Below are 17,118 nucleotides of genomic sequence, written 5' to 3' on the forward strand. Positions count from 1 at the left end.
CTCTGAAAGAAGTTATTGAAATATACTTCTTGTTTTACCTATATATATATATACTTTTTGTCCAATAGAAGCATATTATTAAATGCCCAATCCTTTTCTCTTTTTTTTTTTATACCTATAATAAGAAAATGAAAAGAATGAAGCTAAGCTAATGCTTCTGCTCCTTGCATAGACACCATGAACCGCCGTTTCTTTAACACTAGTACTGCCAAAAACCCGAAGCCCTTTTCTCGAAAAAGTTGGTGACAGGAATCGCTGTTTTAATTCGATAGGCATGCGCTCACCGGGCCAACTCTGTGTGTCGCCTAGCGACCGGTGTTCCGACGTCCACCGTGTCCCACCTCACGTAAGACCTACAATAATTGCTCCCACCTTTATTCCTTCCATCCCATATAGCAATACCCTCTGCTTGGAGACTGCCCAGCCCAACGGCTCTGCTTTTTAACAAGTAATTCTTATCTCCCAAGTACAAGATGATGGCAATAAAAATTGATACGATTTTACTTAGCACTGATATGCCGGCGTAACGTGCTAGTAAATCGATACTTCTCTGTTTCTTCTTAACAATAGAAAATATATTTAGAATGCTGAAGAAGGCATATTTTAAACTTGTTTTAAAAATTTAAACAAAAATGTATTTTAAGTACAACAAGAATAGGTTTTTATTTTTTAATGAAGGACGAACACTTGAAGAAGGTTAAGGAGCAACCATAGAATTCTTATACTCAAGCTTAAAGGCTAGAAGATTTTGCTTCCAAGGTCCACAAGGCCAAAATCACAAGCTATACAAATGGACGAAGAACTTTTTTGGGGATCGATGATTTTTGAAGCAATGAAGAATTTTGAATCCGGTTCAGAATTTTTTTTCAACCAAAGAAGCCGGTCCTGCTCCAGACCGCGTCCCGGACCCGGCTCATGTCCCGGCCCTTCAGCGTCCGGCCAACTCCCTCGAACACCGACGTCGCCACAATCTTCCCGTGCTCCCTCGCCAGGTACTCGTGCGGCGGGACCCACTCCCCGTCGTCCCGGTCCGCCCCCTCCTCGCCCGCCGCGTGCACCGACTCGCCCGAGTCCACACGGAGGAATCGGGGCCACTCCGGCACGTTCACCGGCGCCGACGCAGCAGCCGAGTGGTGGTGGTGCTGCCTGCGCGGCGGCGCCGCCGCGGCGTCCACGTTCCGGTACTGGTGCACCACCGTGGGCCGGGCCTTGTAACCCTCCTCGAAGGCCAGAGAGAGCCCCCCCACCTGGCGGTGGTCCTCCCCGGCAACCCACCGCCGGTCGGACCGGTCCCGGTGGGCCCGCGTCCAGGCCTCCCCGTCTTCGTAGTCGTCGGCCGCCACCGACCAGACGTCCTCCTCCTCGAGGTCCGGAAGATCGGCGGCACCGGTCACGTGACCCTGGCCGCCGTAGCTGTACGTCCCGAGGAGCCGGTCCGCGCCATACCTCCGCCCCTTGGCCATCTCTCTCCTCGCTGATATTTTCGACCCCGATCGCCCGACGTGGCTTTAGAGGGCGGCGGTCGGACGGACGTCTATACGTTGGGGGTTGCCGGAAACCGTTTCCCAAAGCTTGACCCGATAACGATCACGAGAGCCGGTGAGCTTGGCGTCTTTATTTATAGTCTGCACGAGCCGGTCCTCCATTTCATTTGGGTTTCATTTGAGTCGCATTTCATCTACTTCGGGACGTCAGCGGGAGGGAGGTGGGCTCAACCACCGGATCTTCTTATAGACCGGTCCAATAGTCACCCGCCACAATTTCTCTTTTTATTTAAATCATCCAAGATCAAAAGGGAAGGTGAGAATTCATCTGATATCCACCGTACATACACCTCCTGAGTTTGATTGGTCCACTGAGCTTGATCTATCTAATAATTGGGGGGACTGGTATTGGGACGCTGGTTCTCCACGTCGGACCGGGGAGCGCGACCCACGAGCTCTCTGAGTCGGCCTCCCCCCAAATCAGGTGCCTCCAACGGGCTGGGCTCCATGCCCACGTGGGTACAAGTCCGGGTCTCCACCACCTTGGCCCCACGGAGCCCCTCCCTCCAGCCTGTCACAGTCGGACACGTGTCTGCATTCCAATTTCGGACTATGTGTGCCACGTGGCATCGGGACTGCCAGTCCCGTAAATGAAAAGCCGGTGATGGGTACCGTGATTCCGGCCAATTATGCGAGCAGCGGCAATAATGATGCAACCCAGCGTCATTGATGCTGTGGGCCCTTCATATAGTCCAATTAAACCTCAGGGACCAATGTGGACCCTTTTCTTCCATCTGTATGGTTCCATATTTAGGGGCTATTGCGTAGTCTCTTTCATGGTTCGTTAAATAAAGTAATAACACTTGGATTACCTTGTTTTAGTTGTTAATTTCGATTGGGCAGAGGGAAAAGAGGTCCATGGCACATTGGATGGTTGAGGAGAGAGGGGCCAAGACTCCAGTGTCCAGACCCACTTACCTTTGTCCTCCGTTAATAAAAACGAAGCCCCACCACCATGACACTCCACCCCTTCCGTCCCTTCACTCAAATCTGTCTTCTTCCTACACCTGTTCCACTATCTTGAGGCACACCCTATGCTAACGGGTTTTGATATCAAATGACCCGGGTACTCTAGAATCCTCCATGAACCCTCCGTGAGGCATGCATCAGCCATGTAGCACAGCTTGTTACTCTCTTTAATTCATCTATATATACATGGTTCATGCATGCAGTTGTCCCTTTCCTCTAATCTTTATGTCTATGCACCATGAAGTAGATGAGCATGATTTGAAATTTTGAATCATGTCCCTTTAGCTATGTAATAGTTACTGGTTTAAATCATTATGGCATGTTATAATATGGAAATCATGACATGACACAAAAATCTCAACCAAAATATAAAAGCTATTCCGCAAGTCTATGACTCCCTTTTGAGGTAGGATGACATAAACTTTGAAATTGAGCGAGTAATCCTGTATACGAGATTTTTTTTTTTTTGTTTTTTTTAAGAAAAATATTTTACCTGAGATTTTTATGTCACCGAACCCTTTTCTCTTGATTATTCCACTATTTATTAAATAAAATATTTTTTGGTGCACATCTTTAATGCATAGACAACCAAACATAAAAAATGACATCATAATTGCTTCAAAATGAAAATGTCATAACTCATGACATATAAAAGCCAAAGTCACACATGTAGTCTGGTGTTTGCGCCCTTTTCCTTCTGTCGTAGGAAGTATCAGGTTTTGAATCTTCTGTAGAAGTTCTCCATATATATTTCTTTTGCCATGTTTATGAAAGGAATTAATGGAAGTGAATTTTTGATAGGTCTATGTTAGATATACTAGTAACATGGTAGAGGTGGCTACCAACTGTTGCATTGGCGGTTATCCTCGCGTCCCATTGTCTCGTTTACGCCCCCGGCACAGCATGGACAGCTATGTCCACCTTGCGGGCTGCGGAGCCCCCCGGCGGCGTAGGAGAACACGTCTCTTCTTTTTGGTGACTGTGACCGCTCTTTAACATAACCCTCGCTCCATCTCTCTCTGTGGCAGTAATCGCGAGCTGGGCCCGGCGCTGCTGGTGCAGATATAAATGAACCTCTTTGTGGGACCCAACGCCCACAGCCTCAGGGGAAGCCAAACAGGGGGCCCGTCTCCAGCGCACTTCCCTTGCTAGTGGACCTTATCTTATCTAGGGCTCTATCCGGACCCACGGGGGAGACCTGCCTCTGGGACCCACCACTGCCCCACGATCCCGTCACGAGGTGGGACCCACGGAAGATACAAAGGTGGCCAGATCTGGGGGCCGGGTTGTTCTGGAATCAGAATCCTAACAGCTACTTGCCCCAGCCTCGTAGTTTAATCCCGACTCCCAAGGCTAAGCTGTTAAGGGGTTGTACTCGAGAGTAGTTGTCCTTCCAATAGGGTTTTTAATTAGGGACATAACTTTTAAGTTTTTGTACTTCTTTTGAGAGGAGGCAGAAGTATGGAATCAATTTGATCAAGGGGCTCGTGTGATTGGGCATTAGTATATACTCTACGATACCAAGGGGAAGGGTGCTTTCCATGTGGGGGGTTACACTTTTGGAACGGACGCATGGTGGAAATGGCCATAGTCTAATTGAGGGAGGGGTATTTGGGAGATTCCAGCTTTGTACTATGATGGTGGGCCTTGATGTGTGGGGTTAGGGCTTAGGGGTTGGAGGTCTGGCTAGTTAGAGTGAGCTTGCCAAGATGGTGACACATCTGGCAGGACATGGAGATGATCAGACTATTTTTTGCAGCACAGGGATACAACCAATGGTGAAACAGTGCTGATTTTGTTATAAGGTTGTAACATTTGTGTTACGGTTGTTACAACCTAGGGCTAGGGTTATAATTGATTTCGCCCGTCGGTTTGTATGTTAATATATATGCAAGTGTTTGCCTCTCTCTCTCTCTCTCTCTCTCTCTCTCTCTCTATATATATATATATATATATATATAAAAGCTTGAATAGATCCAAAGATGACTAATCAGCAATTGATCTATATCACACGAGGTACTTTTTTTTGGTGTATCATGACCTCCGTGTATCTTATTTTACGCTAAGAAAAATATATGAATCGCTCCAGCAAAAAGAAAATTCTAACTTAAATGAGTCATGAATCATCCCATCTTCATCAGATTCACAGAAATTCTTAATTATAAATATTTACATAGTTTTTCTTTTGAGAAAAGATTAGGCACATGACTAATCGCTTTCATAATGTTTAAAAAGCAATGTTGAAGTAGTTTTTTAATCTTAAGGAAGCTCAAGATTTGTTTCCAATAAATCCAAAGCTTCAAATAGGGAGTGAAAATAAGAATCCTAACTCTTCTACATGAGAGAGAGGGAGTGTGACACTTAGTCTCGTAAGATTATCTATAACTCATCAAAGCCACTATACACATTCTTTCATATCATACATACATACATATATATATATATATATATATAATAATATTCTGTGAAGGAGTATTAGAGTATTGCCAACTCAATTTCTTAAATGAGTTTTGTTGTGTCACCTAAAAAGAACACCTCTTTATATTAAATTATATTATTAATGTATGATATTATTATATTTTTATAATTAAAACCTATATATATAGATAGTTGAGAATATGAAATGATCCTAAAAATTTGAATGAATATTATTTTATTATTTATATATAATTTTTTCAACCTGATTAGATGCAGAAGAAAAATTATTTTTGTACATCTGACCCAGCACAACACGTTGATCTTCGACTAGTTTATAAATATAAGATATTTCAGAGCATGATTATTCAACAAACCATCCATTACTTTGAATATCAATAGCTTGCAAAAAAATAAATATTGAGGTATTTTATACGCATTATATTTTTAAGAAGGGAAATCTTTTAGGCATCATATAGTTTGCCGTGTTTTGCGTCCAGGGAATAATTTAAGCTTTCCATGTATCATGCGATGCTTGCCTTTTTGGAGAAGGAAAATTGATAGAACATAGCATGCCAGATGATATGTCTAGTCATTGATATAGCTGGTAAATCAATCATCTGCGCCAAAATTTGTTGTGTTCATTTATTTGTACTCGACGGGTGTCACTATCCAACACAACAGATAAATTCTATCCTCTCATAGTCAATTGGAGGAAGATAGTAACAAACCGGTGAAGTTAGCTTGCTACTTAGATGTGTCATCAATTGTGGTACATTTGCACATATAGTTTTAATTTATATGAATAAAACTTAGGAGCTCCCCTTTAAGCTATCTATTCATTAATAACATTAATTCTTGCTCATTGTGATAAAGACTTGCTAGCTACCGTATCTTTTTGCTTAATAAAAACTTTTGGACATCCAAATGTGTATAAAAGATTGGCTTTTTGTCCATCAAAATAATAGTCAGCTTACCTTAATTTGAAATGAAGTGCTAGACATACAGAGGAGTGTAGATGGAAGGCCTGCACAACCTATGAGAACTTAGCAATCCTCTAAAGGCCCCGTGCAACCTATATTTGCTTCTCTTTATTATATTATATGACACTGTTAATGTGGCTTGAATTTTAAGTATTTTTATGGGTTCGAACTATGATCCGATTCGAAAAATCTGTGTTGTGATCTGAATAAAATTTTTTGAGAGGTCTGTAGTGATAGTGGAGGGCATGGGCCGATAGATCCATACCCGAAGCCCATCACTGACTTTATTGGAGGGTGCGGGAGGCAACGCCCCCTGCGGTACAGATCAATATAAATATTGTACTTTCTGTCAATCTCGGCAGTTTTGTGAAAGAATTTTGGAAAATCAAATTACGGCTAGAGTTTGGAGAGTTCTGAGTGATTGTATCTTTCTTTTCATCATAGTGAAATTTTTCTCTCGTATCTTGCTAGTGGACGTAGGCTTTTCAGTCGAATCACGTAAATTCTATATTTATTTTTTCTTCTCTTCTCTATTTTGTGTGATTGTACGAATCTGTGTATGTCCTATATTTGTGCTTGCTGTAACAGACACAGATAGCTAGTGCCCCTTTGTTGTCAAGACACAATTTTTATTTTCCTTTTGCTTTGCCACCAATTTTGCACTCCTCACGTAATCATATACATATCCTCAGCTAAGCTACTCCATTGCCAACTATCACCTTCGTTGCTAGAAACATAATCCATGTCGTCACTGTTGCACTCCCTAAAACGTGATAAACCATCCTGTTACATTATCCCGTCTGAAGGAGAAGTAAGAGAAAAGGGGACAAAAGGAGAACATATCAAGGCTCGTGATTGTTAGAATAGAGCCACCAGTCCAGTGTCAGACTCATTGAGATCATGCCAAGCAAGCAGGACTCCCTTATTACCAGAGATAATATGTTTTTGGCTCATAAGGGAGACCAGGATCTATACGACAATGTATAATATTATATATATGATATATAGGATAATAAATTTGCTTGATAGGCAGGCCCTCGCAAAGAGAACTTGTGATGCTTCTATCAGATGTACTCTTTGGAACAGGAATAGTGCTTTTTTATAGAATTTGATGAGTTCAGACATTGATTCCTGTCCTCTGATGGTAGATAATTTGTGAGTAAAGACCCGTTTTGTTAATATACTTTCATCGACTAACTGATGGAAGTGAGCTTGAAATGATAGAAGGGAGCTTGTTAAGAATGAGTGTTCATGGTCCAGTTTTATTGGGACTGGACCTTCCTGGTCCATTGCACTCAGCGTACACAAGCTCTGCTACATGGAAAGCTGGCAACGGAACCTTATGTTAACCTTGAATGGAGTATCAAGAGGACGTCGCCGAGATGGCAACGGAAAATCACATTGAAACACAAAAATCCTAAATTGTCGGACTCAGATCATATGAATGTGTGCAATCAAAATTTTTTTGAGGTCTCTAGAAGGACTCGGACTTAATCCATTGATAGAGTGGAGTCGCTCTTTGTCACATTGAGTTAGGTTATTCAGGGAAAATTGACACCGGTATGTTCTTACATGCAGGAAATAAGAGTGCTGGTTAGTAGGGGTAAAAATGATATGGATAATATCTGTTCGAATTTATTTTCACATCCAAATCAATTTGGATATGAATAAAAATTTAAGGATCCGACTAATATTTATATTTGTCAAAAAAAAAAAAATGGATATAGATAGACAACCATTCGATTTGCATCCGAATATCCAAATCTATCTATAATCATATATAATTTAATATAGTATTTATTAATTTTTTAAAAAATATGCAGCCATATAAATATACTATTAATTTTTATTTATTATCTATTTAGTAATATCTTAAATTTTATAATTATAAAAATTAATTATTCAACTTATATCTATAATTATATCCATGCTTTCAGTATCCAAATTATATCCATATCCGTTTAAAATAAATATGAATTCGAATTTTTGCATCTGAATAATGTCTATATCCGTATTTGTATTCGTCGAATAAAATAAATATGAATATGAATATGTTGGTATCTGATTCGTAACCGATTCGATTTCAATCTTATGGGTTAGGTATGTCATTATACACAACGGATCTTAAGATTTGCATGCTATTACATGATTTTACCTTCATCAAATTATCTATGATAACTTCTTCATGTGTCAGGTCATCCTAGTTTACCTTTCTCCCAGAGAAATCCCCATGATCATGGTTTACATCTTGTGCTCTCATGCTCTAGATCTTTTCATGATTACGTCCACGTCAAGGTTCATGCCACACAACGCATACCTTTGTTTTAGATCCAAAAATTACTGTTATTTTTGACGGTCATACTTTTTTTATGATCGAAATCAGTCTACGAGTTAGATTTTGCGTTATAATTGATCTAGATTTCGTCCCCGGTTACGCCATGCTTCTTCCACGAAAAGCGATTATTCTTCCCAAGTCTCGCATTCATCCATTTCCACTCGTCACTCGCATACTCATCCTTCCACATACTTGACCCAGCTTAGATCAACCCACATCCATCCAAAGAAGCAAATATAAGGCATAATAAAAGATCATGTAGCTTCTTTTGGTGGATCTTAACCTGATTTCCATCAAGATATCATGGCTATAATTAAAGAAAGCAAGCTTTCCGGTGCATTACCGAGTACATCCTGAGGCTAATGAATTGGATAATTCTCATGAAACGGCATTGAACTGCCTCAATCTTATCCCACTGTTCCAGCTGTTGACATCGCCACGAGACTGGGCTCCTGCTGTCCAATATCATGCGAACAGGGTGATTGATGACCAACCCTTGCTTGCCAACCCTGACAGCTGGGGGCAAGTAAATTTGATCATCCACAAGCCCGAAGGTTATGAACCTATAATGTCCAAAAGCTTAAGCATACGCTAGAGAAAACTAGAGAAAAAAAGACAAAAATTCAAGGGCAAAGAAGGCACAATGCCAAAGATGAACAGATGATATGAAGTTCTCTCGTTCTCTCACCCAAACGTGCGCATGTGCGCACGCGTGTATATATAGAAAATGTCTTAAGTGAGAGAAATGGCTTAATATGAGATATGAGAAGATATAATAATAATTTTTGAATCTACATCAGTTTGAACAACCACGATATGGATTTAAGGATTACTATTATGTCCTCTCATCTCTCACATGAAGCCACTCCTCTCATTTGATACGCTTTACACACACGCGCACACACCCTTGATATGGAAAAGACAAAAAATGGCTGTCAAAAAATAGAAAACAGGGCAGTAATTTGCTTATTATTGTCCAGAACTCATGCCCCCAGCCATAAATTTGCTTGGCCAACAATTATAAATATTTGGCCGCAGGCTGACTGAGAACAAATAATTTGAGAAGTCATAGCTCGACAAAAGTCCAGTTAGGGATAGACGAGACAAATAAGAAACTTAAAACAATATGTCATGAATTTTTAATTAAATCAAATACGTAAAAACATTAAACAAATGAATTTGAGGTAATGAAGCGCTTTGCTGGCAGACTCTCCACCAAGACCTTGCTAGAATAAGATGAGAAAAAAGAAAAATTGATCTCTATGATATCAATGTTGATGATTCTACAAAAAGGTATCCAATTCCAATGAATCGTACATCAAACATTGGCTAACTATGAGATTAATAGTATAAGAACAAATTGCCAAAGAAAACTCATTTTCTCACCAACAAACCAAACTTGTCTGACACCCAACTTGCTTAGGAAAAAATAATCCCCCACCGCACTTTTTTTTGGAAGAAGAAATTAATCTCACTCTTGCAATCAGGAACTCAGAGGGCATGAAGCATGCAATACAGTGAAGGGTGAAAGGCATATATCATAGGATGCTTATTCTAACTCCATCACTCCACATCTGCTGTATTTTTGAGGAAAGAATAAAGGAAACTCCCTTCAGGCAAATGGCTGGCAAAGATAAGAAACACAAAATAGAGATTCAAATAGAAACTGATGGTGTTTCAAGGATGTTGCTACAGATCTTTCATAAATTACTTGGCGTGCATATATAGCACATTATAGATTCAACAAATGCTACACTTTTTCTTGCTTGACCAGATCATTTATGTATCCCTAAGCTATCAAAACATTCATCGTTGTTGAGATAAATATGGGTTCATGAAAGAAGATTACATAAAAAGGAGGTCATCACTCATCAGGACATGGTTCTGAGGATTCTTACCAGAAGATTTGAGGATAGAAAAAGTATAGTCTAACAACCTGCGTCCAGCTCTCAGATTCCTGAAGGTCTCTGTTGCAGTTCACCTCAATAACTGTAGCATCCTCGGATGGCATGTCTAGGCGAACCGACAAAGTCAATATTCTGGGTGCTTCAATCCGGCCCACAACAGCCTAGTGTGATCAGAACAGATAATTCACTGGCAAAATGATGGCCGTGCTAAATCTTTTGTTTAAGAACATGGCGCAGTTGAACCTTCTGGCTCTCCATTCTTGCCTCTAGAAGCTTTGCCTTCAAGCTGTGCTTCTGCATCCCTCTTGGCCACTCAATGCATCCTTTCATTCCTCGAGTTATATGGTTCAGTGAGTCAGGGGAGATCCACTGCCCAGCACTAGGTGAGCTTAGACCCACTTCACCTGACTTTCTGTCAGGAGACAGAGTGGCATTAGATTTCCTACCATTTGGCAGCCTTCCATTTGTCACCTCAAACGAAATTTTCTTATAGTTTTCACCGTTGTTTGGGCATGATGACCTCCACAGTCTAGAAATAGAAGATGCTTTCTTCCTGGACTGTCTCGTGGTTGCAGAACAAACCTCGGTGATTTCACTATTTAACTTGCCATTATCTCCATTCTCATCCCAATCTATTCCACTAACTGAAGCATTGCTTTTTCGATATATGCCATTCACAGATGGGTCACTCCCTTCTGGTGAATTACTAGATCCCTGTTCCTCGACATGGCTCACTGTTTCCCAGCCACTATCATCTTCCATATCCCCATTGATCTCAATTATCCCATTTGCGTATCTCTTCATGGGTTGTTCCAGAAACATATCAGTCTCTGGGCTTTCTGTTTGGACATCGGAGGCATGACTTGGAGGACTGTATCTATAACATTGCTCAATCTCTCTCTCGTTAATCTCTTCTCTTGGCTGGAGTTCCTCAAAGACAGCGAAAATGTCCTCTGAGGCAGAAGGAGGCTGGTATGAGAACTCCCTAACCTCTTGAACCTTAAGAGACTTGGCTGCCTCCCTAAGCATCTCTGCTTCTTTCAATTCTGCCAAATCTGGATGATTGCCGCTTCGCTCTTTGAGAAAAGCCTCAAGATCTTTTTGCAGCTTGCTTAGCTGAGAATACTTCTCCTCAAGTGTCAACTTCGCATCTACCAACTTCATCTGTACCCTCTCTTCACGCCAAACCTCTGCCATCTGCAACATCTTCCTCTCTTCCTCGACTTCCTCACGAATCTTCATAGATTCCCTCTTCAGAGCTTCCACCTCTGCCTTGTCTTCTCCAATCTCCTTTGCCAGCTCATCACATACCTCCTCCATAAGCTCTCGTGCCTTCCTTTCCTTTTCATAATCTTGCAAGCATCGCTTTGCCAATAACTTAGCCTCAGCAAGTTCGCTGACCAGCTTGGAGTTCATGATCTCCATCCGCTGCCGGTTTTTCCTCTCTCTGTTGAGGTCATCCTTCATGGCATCCATTACAGCTCTTATCTTCTCATGCTCTCGCTTTCGCCATGATGACTTCTCCTCTGCAAGCTTTTTCAGGAAGTGGTCCAGCTTTTTCTTTGCCGATCGCCGCTCAGCCTCAAGCTCACTAATACGATTGCGAGCCTGCTTGAGCTCTGCTTGATGACCAGAGACAACAGAAACAGTAGTCAGCTGTTGATCTTCAAGAAGCTTCTGGTGACCATAAAATCCGTAGACCTCATCCGATGCCTTTGCACACCCAGGGTCCCATTTAGTTGCTCTCTCCATTGCACAATTGGATAATGCAGCAGAAGCTTCAAGCTGATTTTACAAAACTAAATAAGTAAAGATCATAAAGATATAAAGAAAATGCCATTTTTTCTCTGGCAATTAGCTGGTAAACATATTCTCCAGAAGAGAGAGAGAGAGAGAGAGACCGAGCGCATAGGATCAAGTACCTTCTGAATAATGTCATTCTTTGGATCATGGATAGAAATGGGACTAGATAGCTCGTTCTTTGTGTTGGTACGAAGGCTTGTTATATTGGGATCACAGTCGTAGGGTGCATGCAGATGCCCAACATCAGACTGAAACGATGAATAAGAAAAAATGAATTCATCAGCAGGAATTTCCAAACAATATGGGGCATATCACCCACCAAAAGCATCAATATCAAAGCCATTATTATTATTACCACCCAACCATAGACAACCTCACCATACTTGACCATTGAAGGTGATCACAACGCTTCTACTAGCTACATTTAGGTCAGATATCTCTCATTATTTAAGAAGCAAGACCAACCCAATTGAAAGTACAACGTGCATTTATTGCCTACTCTGCTATATCACAACACAATAGAAACTCAAAAATAAATGGATCCAAGACAGAGACTTTCTATACATTTAAGACAGCATAATCTAAATTTTTTATAGCAATTCCCTGATACATTATACCTTTGAGGTTAATGGGAAAACCATCAAGTTTTTTGAAGAAAAAATCCAGCATTTTCCACTCTAGAATTTCAACAGAAACCAAGCAGGAGAAAACGGGGGAAAGAGTGAGCTTTTAACATAAAAACGACATAAAAATGCCAGCTTTTCAACAGATTCTGCCAAGATGGCTCAATCCAGAACCCCAGAAGGATTAAAGGAAAATTTTTAAAAAAGGCACGGATCTTGAGGGCCTACCTCAAACCCTAGCCGAGATGGCTCGCGATCCCCGCAGCCACCGCTAGCCTCCGGGAGCTGGAGCTGCCATAGCGCAGCGGCAAGCTTCCTCGCCGAGACGGCAGGCGCCGCTTCTCCGGCGACATTCTGGTGCTTCCTTTGGACCTTCCCGGAGCCGAACTCCGGCGGATGCTCGGCAGACCGGTCGGCGTCGTCGAAACTCCAGCGGAGGAGGGGAGTGGCGGGGCCGCTTCTCCTCCCGCTGGAGGCGCCGCCGTCCCTCCTGGACCGGGCACCGGGGTAAATGGGGTTCGTGGAGCGGCGGCGCTTGTGGAGCTTCCGCGGCGGAGGGAGATCGGAGGCGGGGGCTGGGGTTAAGATTTTAGAGGAAAGGATGGCAGTGCCGGAGCTCCGGACTGCGGATCTCCTCATAGCCCTATCTTCTCTGACGCGATTCCGTTGCCATTGAAGGTGAGAAAGAGAAAAGGTGGGGGAGAGAGATGGAGGAAAGAGAGAGTCCGAAGGGATTTTGTCTGAAAGAGAGGAAAAGGAGGAGATACGTATGTCCGTGCGAGAGAGAGAGAGAGAGAAAGAGGATGCCAGCGGCCGTATTGACTGAGATCTAACGTTGGGTCCTGTGGCAAAAAAAAAAAAAAAAAAAAAAAAAAAGAGAAAAAGAGAATAAAATAAGGAGTCATAAATAGAACTCTTTAATATACCATTTTGTGGGTCCCGTGGCTGATTTTGATTTTAATTTGTTTGTATCTGTCTGTCTTGTTGCTGGCTTGATGGGTTATTTGAAATTCTTTATATTCATCTCAAATCTGAAGAAGTGAATCAATGGGGAAATTCATTTTCTTCCTTTTTTTTTTATTTTAAAAAAATCTCTATAGCTTTTATATTCATTTCCAATCTCAAGAAACGAATCGATGGGGAAATTCATTTTCTTTTTTTTTTTTTTTTTTTTTTTAAAGAAAAGTCTATAGCTTTGTGGGCGTTGGTATTCCCACGTTTATTTGTTCGTTTGGTCTCTGACAGCTCATTATTCAAGATCCATTGTACTCGTCCATTTCTTTTTTTTTTTTGCGGGGGGTTTGGGGGGGAGTAAAAACATCCATGTTACACTTAGCTTGCTCTTCCGGTTATAGAAATACTTCTCTCCATTGCACTTTTTTCTGGTAGAAGTTCTTTATATTGGGTTTTGCTTTAGGATGTTTGGCAAATGCTGGTGCTAAATCTGCAAGTGTTAAACTTTTATATGTACTACAACCTACTCAGATACAGCACTTGGTTTTGCTATATATTTTAAATTATATTCAGCTAGCATATGGCCTTCTCAATTTATCGAACTATGGTTAAGCTCCTTTAATTGGGTGTTGCTGCTAAACAAGAGAAACCATGAAATTGAGTAGCATAACATCACAATAGATAGGAGTTTTTCAAATTGAGACCGGGTTATAAATGAATCTAACACAATTTAAATAATTCATTGGATCTAAAGATTTTGGTTGTGGACCAAATCCGACTCAACATGATCTTCTACTAGATTGAGCCTGAATCCAACTTACAACCCAAGCAAGAAATTGGGTTGAGTCAAATTGAGCCACTCATGCTTCAACCTGACGTGACCTATTTGCACCTCCATTGTCATATTGGAAGTGTGGGATAAATTTTCTATATAGACCTAGTTTATACTTGTGTTCAGGCAATCTCATGTGTTATTGTTCTTTCGGATATAATATATGATTATAAAATAACAAAATATAAATTATTATATGTCACTCCATTTATCATTTCTTATCATGTTTAAATCGTTAACAACCATGACTTTTTTCTTTTAAGATTCTTAATTTAATTTTATGCATTTGGTAAAAGGATAATTTATTTTACCTACTAAATCTCTAATATTTCATAGCAAAATGAGAATGTACTTTTTTAATACAAGAGGTTCGGGTTGTATCCTTCGTGCAAAAGAATAATTCATCTTCTTTTGCAATACTAACCATTAAATTGTGCAATGGCCGCTTCACTATCTATAAAAGCGGATAGAAGGAAGATGTTGGAGTGCTTTGAAATCTGTTTAAATCCAATAGTTGATGCCGCAAAAGAAAATCAATCCTTAAAGATATATTTCGAACCCTACTAGAGCAAGTTGTTTGAATTCAAGTATTTAACATCTTTGTTCCATTCATTTCGACTCTTTAACATCTGAACTATCTAAATTGGTAGATATTGACATCTATATCATCTTTGTGGAGTAAAAAATTAAAAATTTTCTTATTTAGATAATTACTTTTTTATTTTACTCGAAAAATAATTACTTATTTATCACAATGTATGAACATATAAGGATAGCAGTGATAAAAGAGTAATTAAAAAGAATTTTTTGATAAGAAGTTCTAATATTGATTAAGAAGCCAACAAATAAAAGGTGCTACTAAACATAATATCATCCACGTTTCATTAGAATGTTAAGAATTCTGTCTTATTTGCGATTAATTGGTTAAAGATCTATCTTGTTTGTGTCCGTAGGGTGCTCTTCGGAAACCCTGAAAACCTGGAGGCCTATAATGCGGCAATCTCAAACAATAATGTTGTACTTTCCATCTTCTATACGAATTTTTATTGTGGTGAACAATTTAATATACGTCTAAATATCAAATTTTGTCAAAGGGGGCGTGAAGTTAGAGAGGTATTATTGGAAAAGATGGCACCAGGAAATCTGGGTCCCCTACCAATCACGGTTCGCCCAGTGTCGGTTTTGGGTTTTGCATGCAAGGACCTGTCACAGTTCAATTTGGCTGCATGTGAAGCTTGACGTATGGTGGTGGGGAAGAAAAGCAGTTGATGACACAGTCTGGTGCAGAGGACCTTCGAACATAGTTCTGCAATAACAAATACCGACATTATGCTTTTAATGTTCATATTGGGCCAAGGAATGTGCATCCATTGGGCTCATGAGGATGGATGGAAGAAAAATGATATCCCATGCTTGAAAAAATATTTATTATCCATTTCTAATATTTCGTTGATTTGTTGCAACGAACATGGTATCACTGTTGCAACGAATATTTTCTCCCTATAAAATGCATCCGCTTGTTTTCATAGGCTATATTCATAAAGCACTCATCTTGGTGCATCCCTCTAAGATCAGGTAGCTACAATTCTCCGTGTGCACAATTATAAGAGGATGGTATGAATCAATGTCTAAGTTGAGTGGCATTCGTATGTCCTGAACTAGCTTTAAGACTTGCATAGAATTAGACTTCACCAATCACTTGCAAGTTTGGATGATTGAGTTGGGTTAGATTGGATCACTGCAAATTCTAAATTGATTGGAAGTCTAAAGAATGGATTTAGCCCTTTTATTTTATTTTTTTTTAACTAGCATTTGCAAAGTTCAGTTGGGCGCATTCCAGTCTAAGTTGACTAACTTTATGTTTCTAAGATCTAAACCCAACTTTGTCGAATTTGGTTGTTCGCTCGAAGCCATGCCTGAGATATAAGTCCGGACTTCGGCTATATATTGGGTCTAAGTTGAACCAAGAAGGGTATCAAGGTTTGCATGCAGTATCCCTATAGCTGTCCTTTATCAAAACTACGTCAAGAGTTCTAGTCATATTAAAATTTGAAGTGCTTTGGAAAGTTTTAAATATTGTATGCCAAGCGTTGCTAAAGGTTACTACCAAGTCGTAGGCTACAATCATTCTGGCCCCTCCAATAGCATCATCGCTTTCTTCCAAAATCATAGGCTACGTTCATCTTTGCCCCTTGAATATAACCATAGCTTTTATTATGTCGTACCAAAATTTTAACAGCAATACTAATATTGTCAGCCACAAGATTAATGGACCTCCAATGGCAAAAGGTGAAGACGTACATAACAACTTCTATGATTGATTACCATAAGATGTATCACCTCCATACTGAATGCCTAACCCCACAAAGTGAGGCCTTGAGTTGTATACGATCCACTATTCTCCATCTTTCAAAAAAAAAAAAAGAAAAGAAAAGAAGAACAAATTCATCTCATATAACAACTATCAAGAATTTGGACTAAGCAATCAGCCTACTGGCTTGAAATCTTCTATATTCTCACAAACAATCCATACTTTGCAGCTGATGGAGCTAATCTTCTCTCTTTCTAGTTGAGCATCTGCAGTATCCCTTCAGATTGGTTGTATTTCCCTCTCTAGAAAAGACAGTGATCAAGTGGTTTTGTTGTCTTTAATCCATTGTATATATATAGATGTAGATATGGAAATACCTCTTAGTAATAAAGCGGGTGGTTAACCCTCCTTTTCAATCAAAGAAAAAAAAAAAAAACAATCC

At 40.3% G+C, this 17,118-nt stretch overlaps 2 protein-coding genes across 2 annotated transcripts; both read right to left on the minus strand.

Annotated features, from left to right (window-relative positions):
- Window positions 1-697: 697 nt before the first annotated feature.
- Window positions 698-1,596, minus strand: LOC105051322 (protein S40-6). The gene has a single exon (XM_010931696.4). It carries the CDS (start codon window positions 1,461-1,463, stop codon window positions 867-869), a length of 597 nt encoding a protein of 198 aa, XP_010929998.1. The 5' UTR covers window positions 1,464-1,596; the 3' UTR covers window positions 698-866.
- An 8,284-nt stretch (window positions 1,597-9,880) lies between these two features.
- On the minus strand, window positions 9,881-13,392 carry LOC105051330 (uncharacterized). The gene is made up of 3 exons (XM_010931708.4): window positions 12,808-13,392; window positions 12,076-12,204; window positions 9,881-11,938 (listed from the first exon to the last, which is right to left on the minus strand). The coding sequence occupies exons 1-3, from the start codon at window positions 13,216-13,218 to the stop codon at window positions 10,361-10,363; spliced, it is 2,118 nt and encodes a 705-aa protein (XP_010930010.1). The 5' UTR covers window positions 13,219-13,392; the 3' UTR covers window positions 9,881-10,360.
- Between the last annotated feature and the right edge of the window lie 3,726 nt (window positions 13,393-17,118).

The sequence above is a fragment of the Elaeis guineensis genome, chromosome 2 (assembly GCF_000442705.2).
Source record: "Elaeis guineensis isolate ETL-2024a chromosome 2, EG11, whole genome shotgun sequence".
In the NCBI taxonomy this organism is placed as follows: Eukaryota; Viridiplantae; Streptophyta; class Magnoliopsida; order Arecales; family Arecaceae; genus Elaeis; species Elaeis guineensis.

Bases quoted from the DNA above. Each gene is read 5' to 3' on its own strand.
- LOC105051322 (XM_010931696.4), bottom strand. From the start codon at position 1,463: ATGGCCAAGGGGCGGAGGTATGGCGCGGACCGGCTCCTCGGGACGTAC.
- LOC105051330 (XM_010931708.4), bottom strand. From the start codon at position 13,218: ATGAGGAGATCCGCAGTCCGGAGCTCCGGCACTGCCATCCTTTCCTCT. The intron at 12,205-12,807 runs GTAGGCCCTCAA...TCATCGTTTCAG, and splicing joins CATCTCGGCTAGGGTTTGAG to TCTGATGTTGGGCATCTGCA. The intron at 11,939-12,075 runs GTACTTGATCCT...TTGTAAAATCAG, and splicing joins AGAATGACATTATTCAGAAG to CTTGAAGCTTCTGCTGCATT.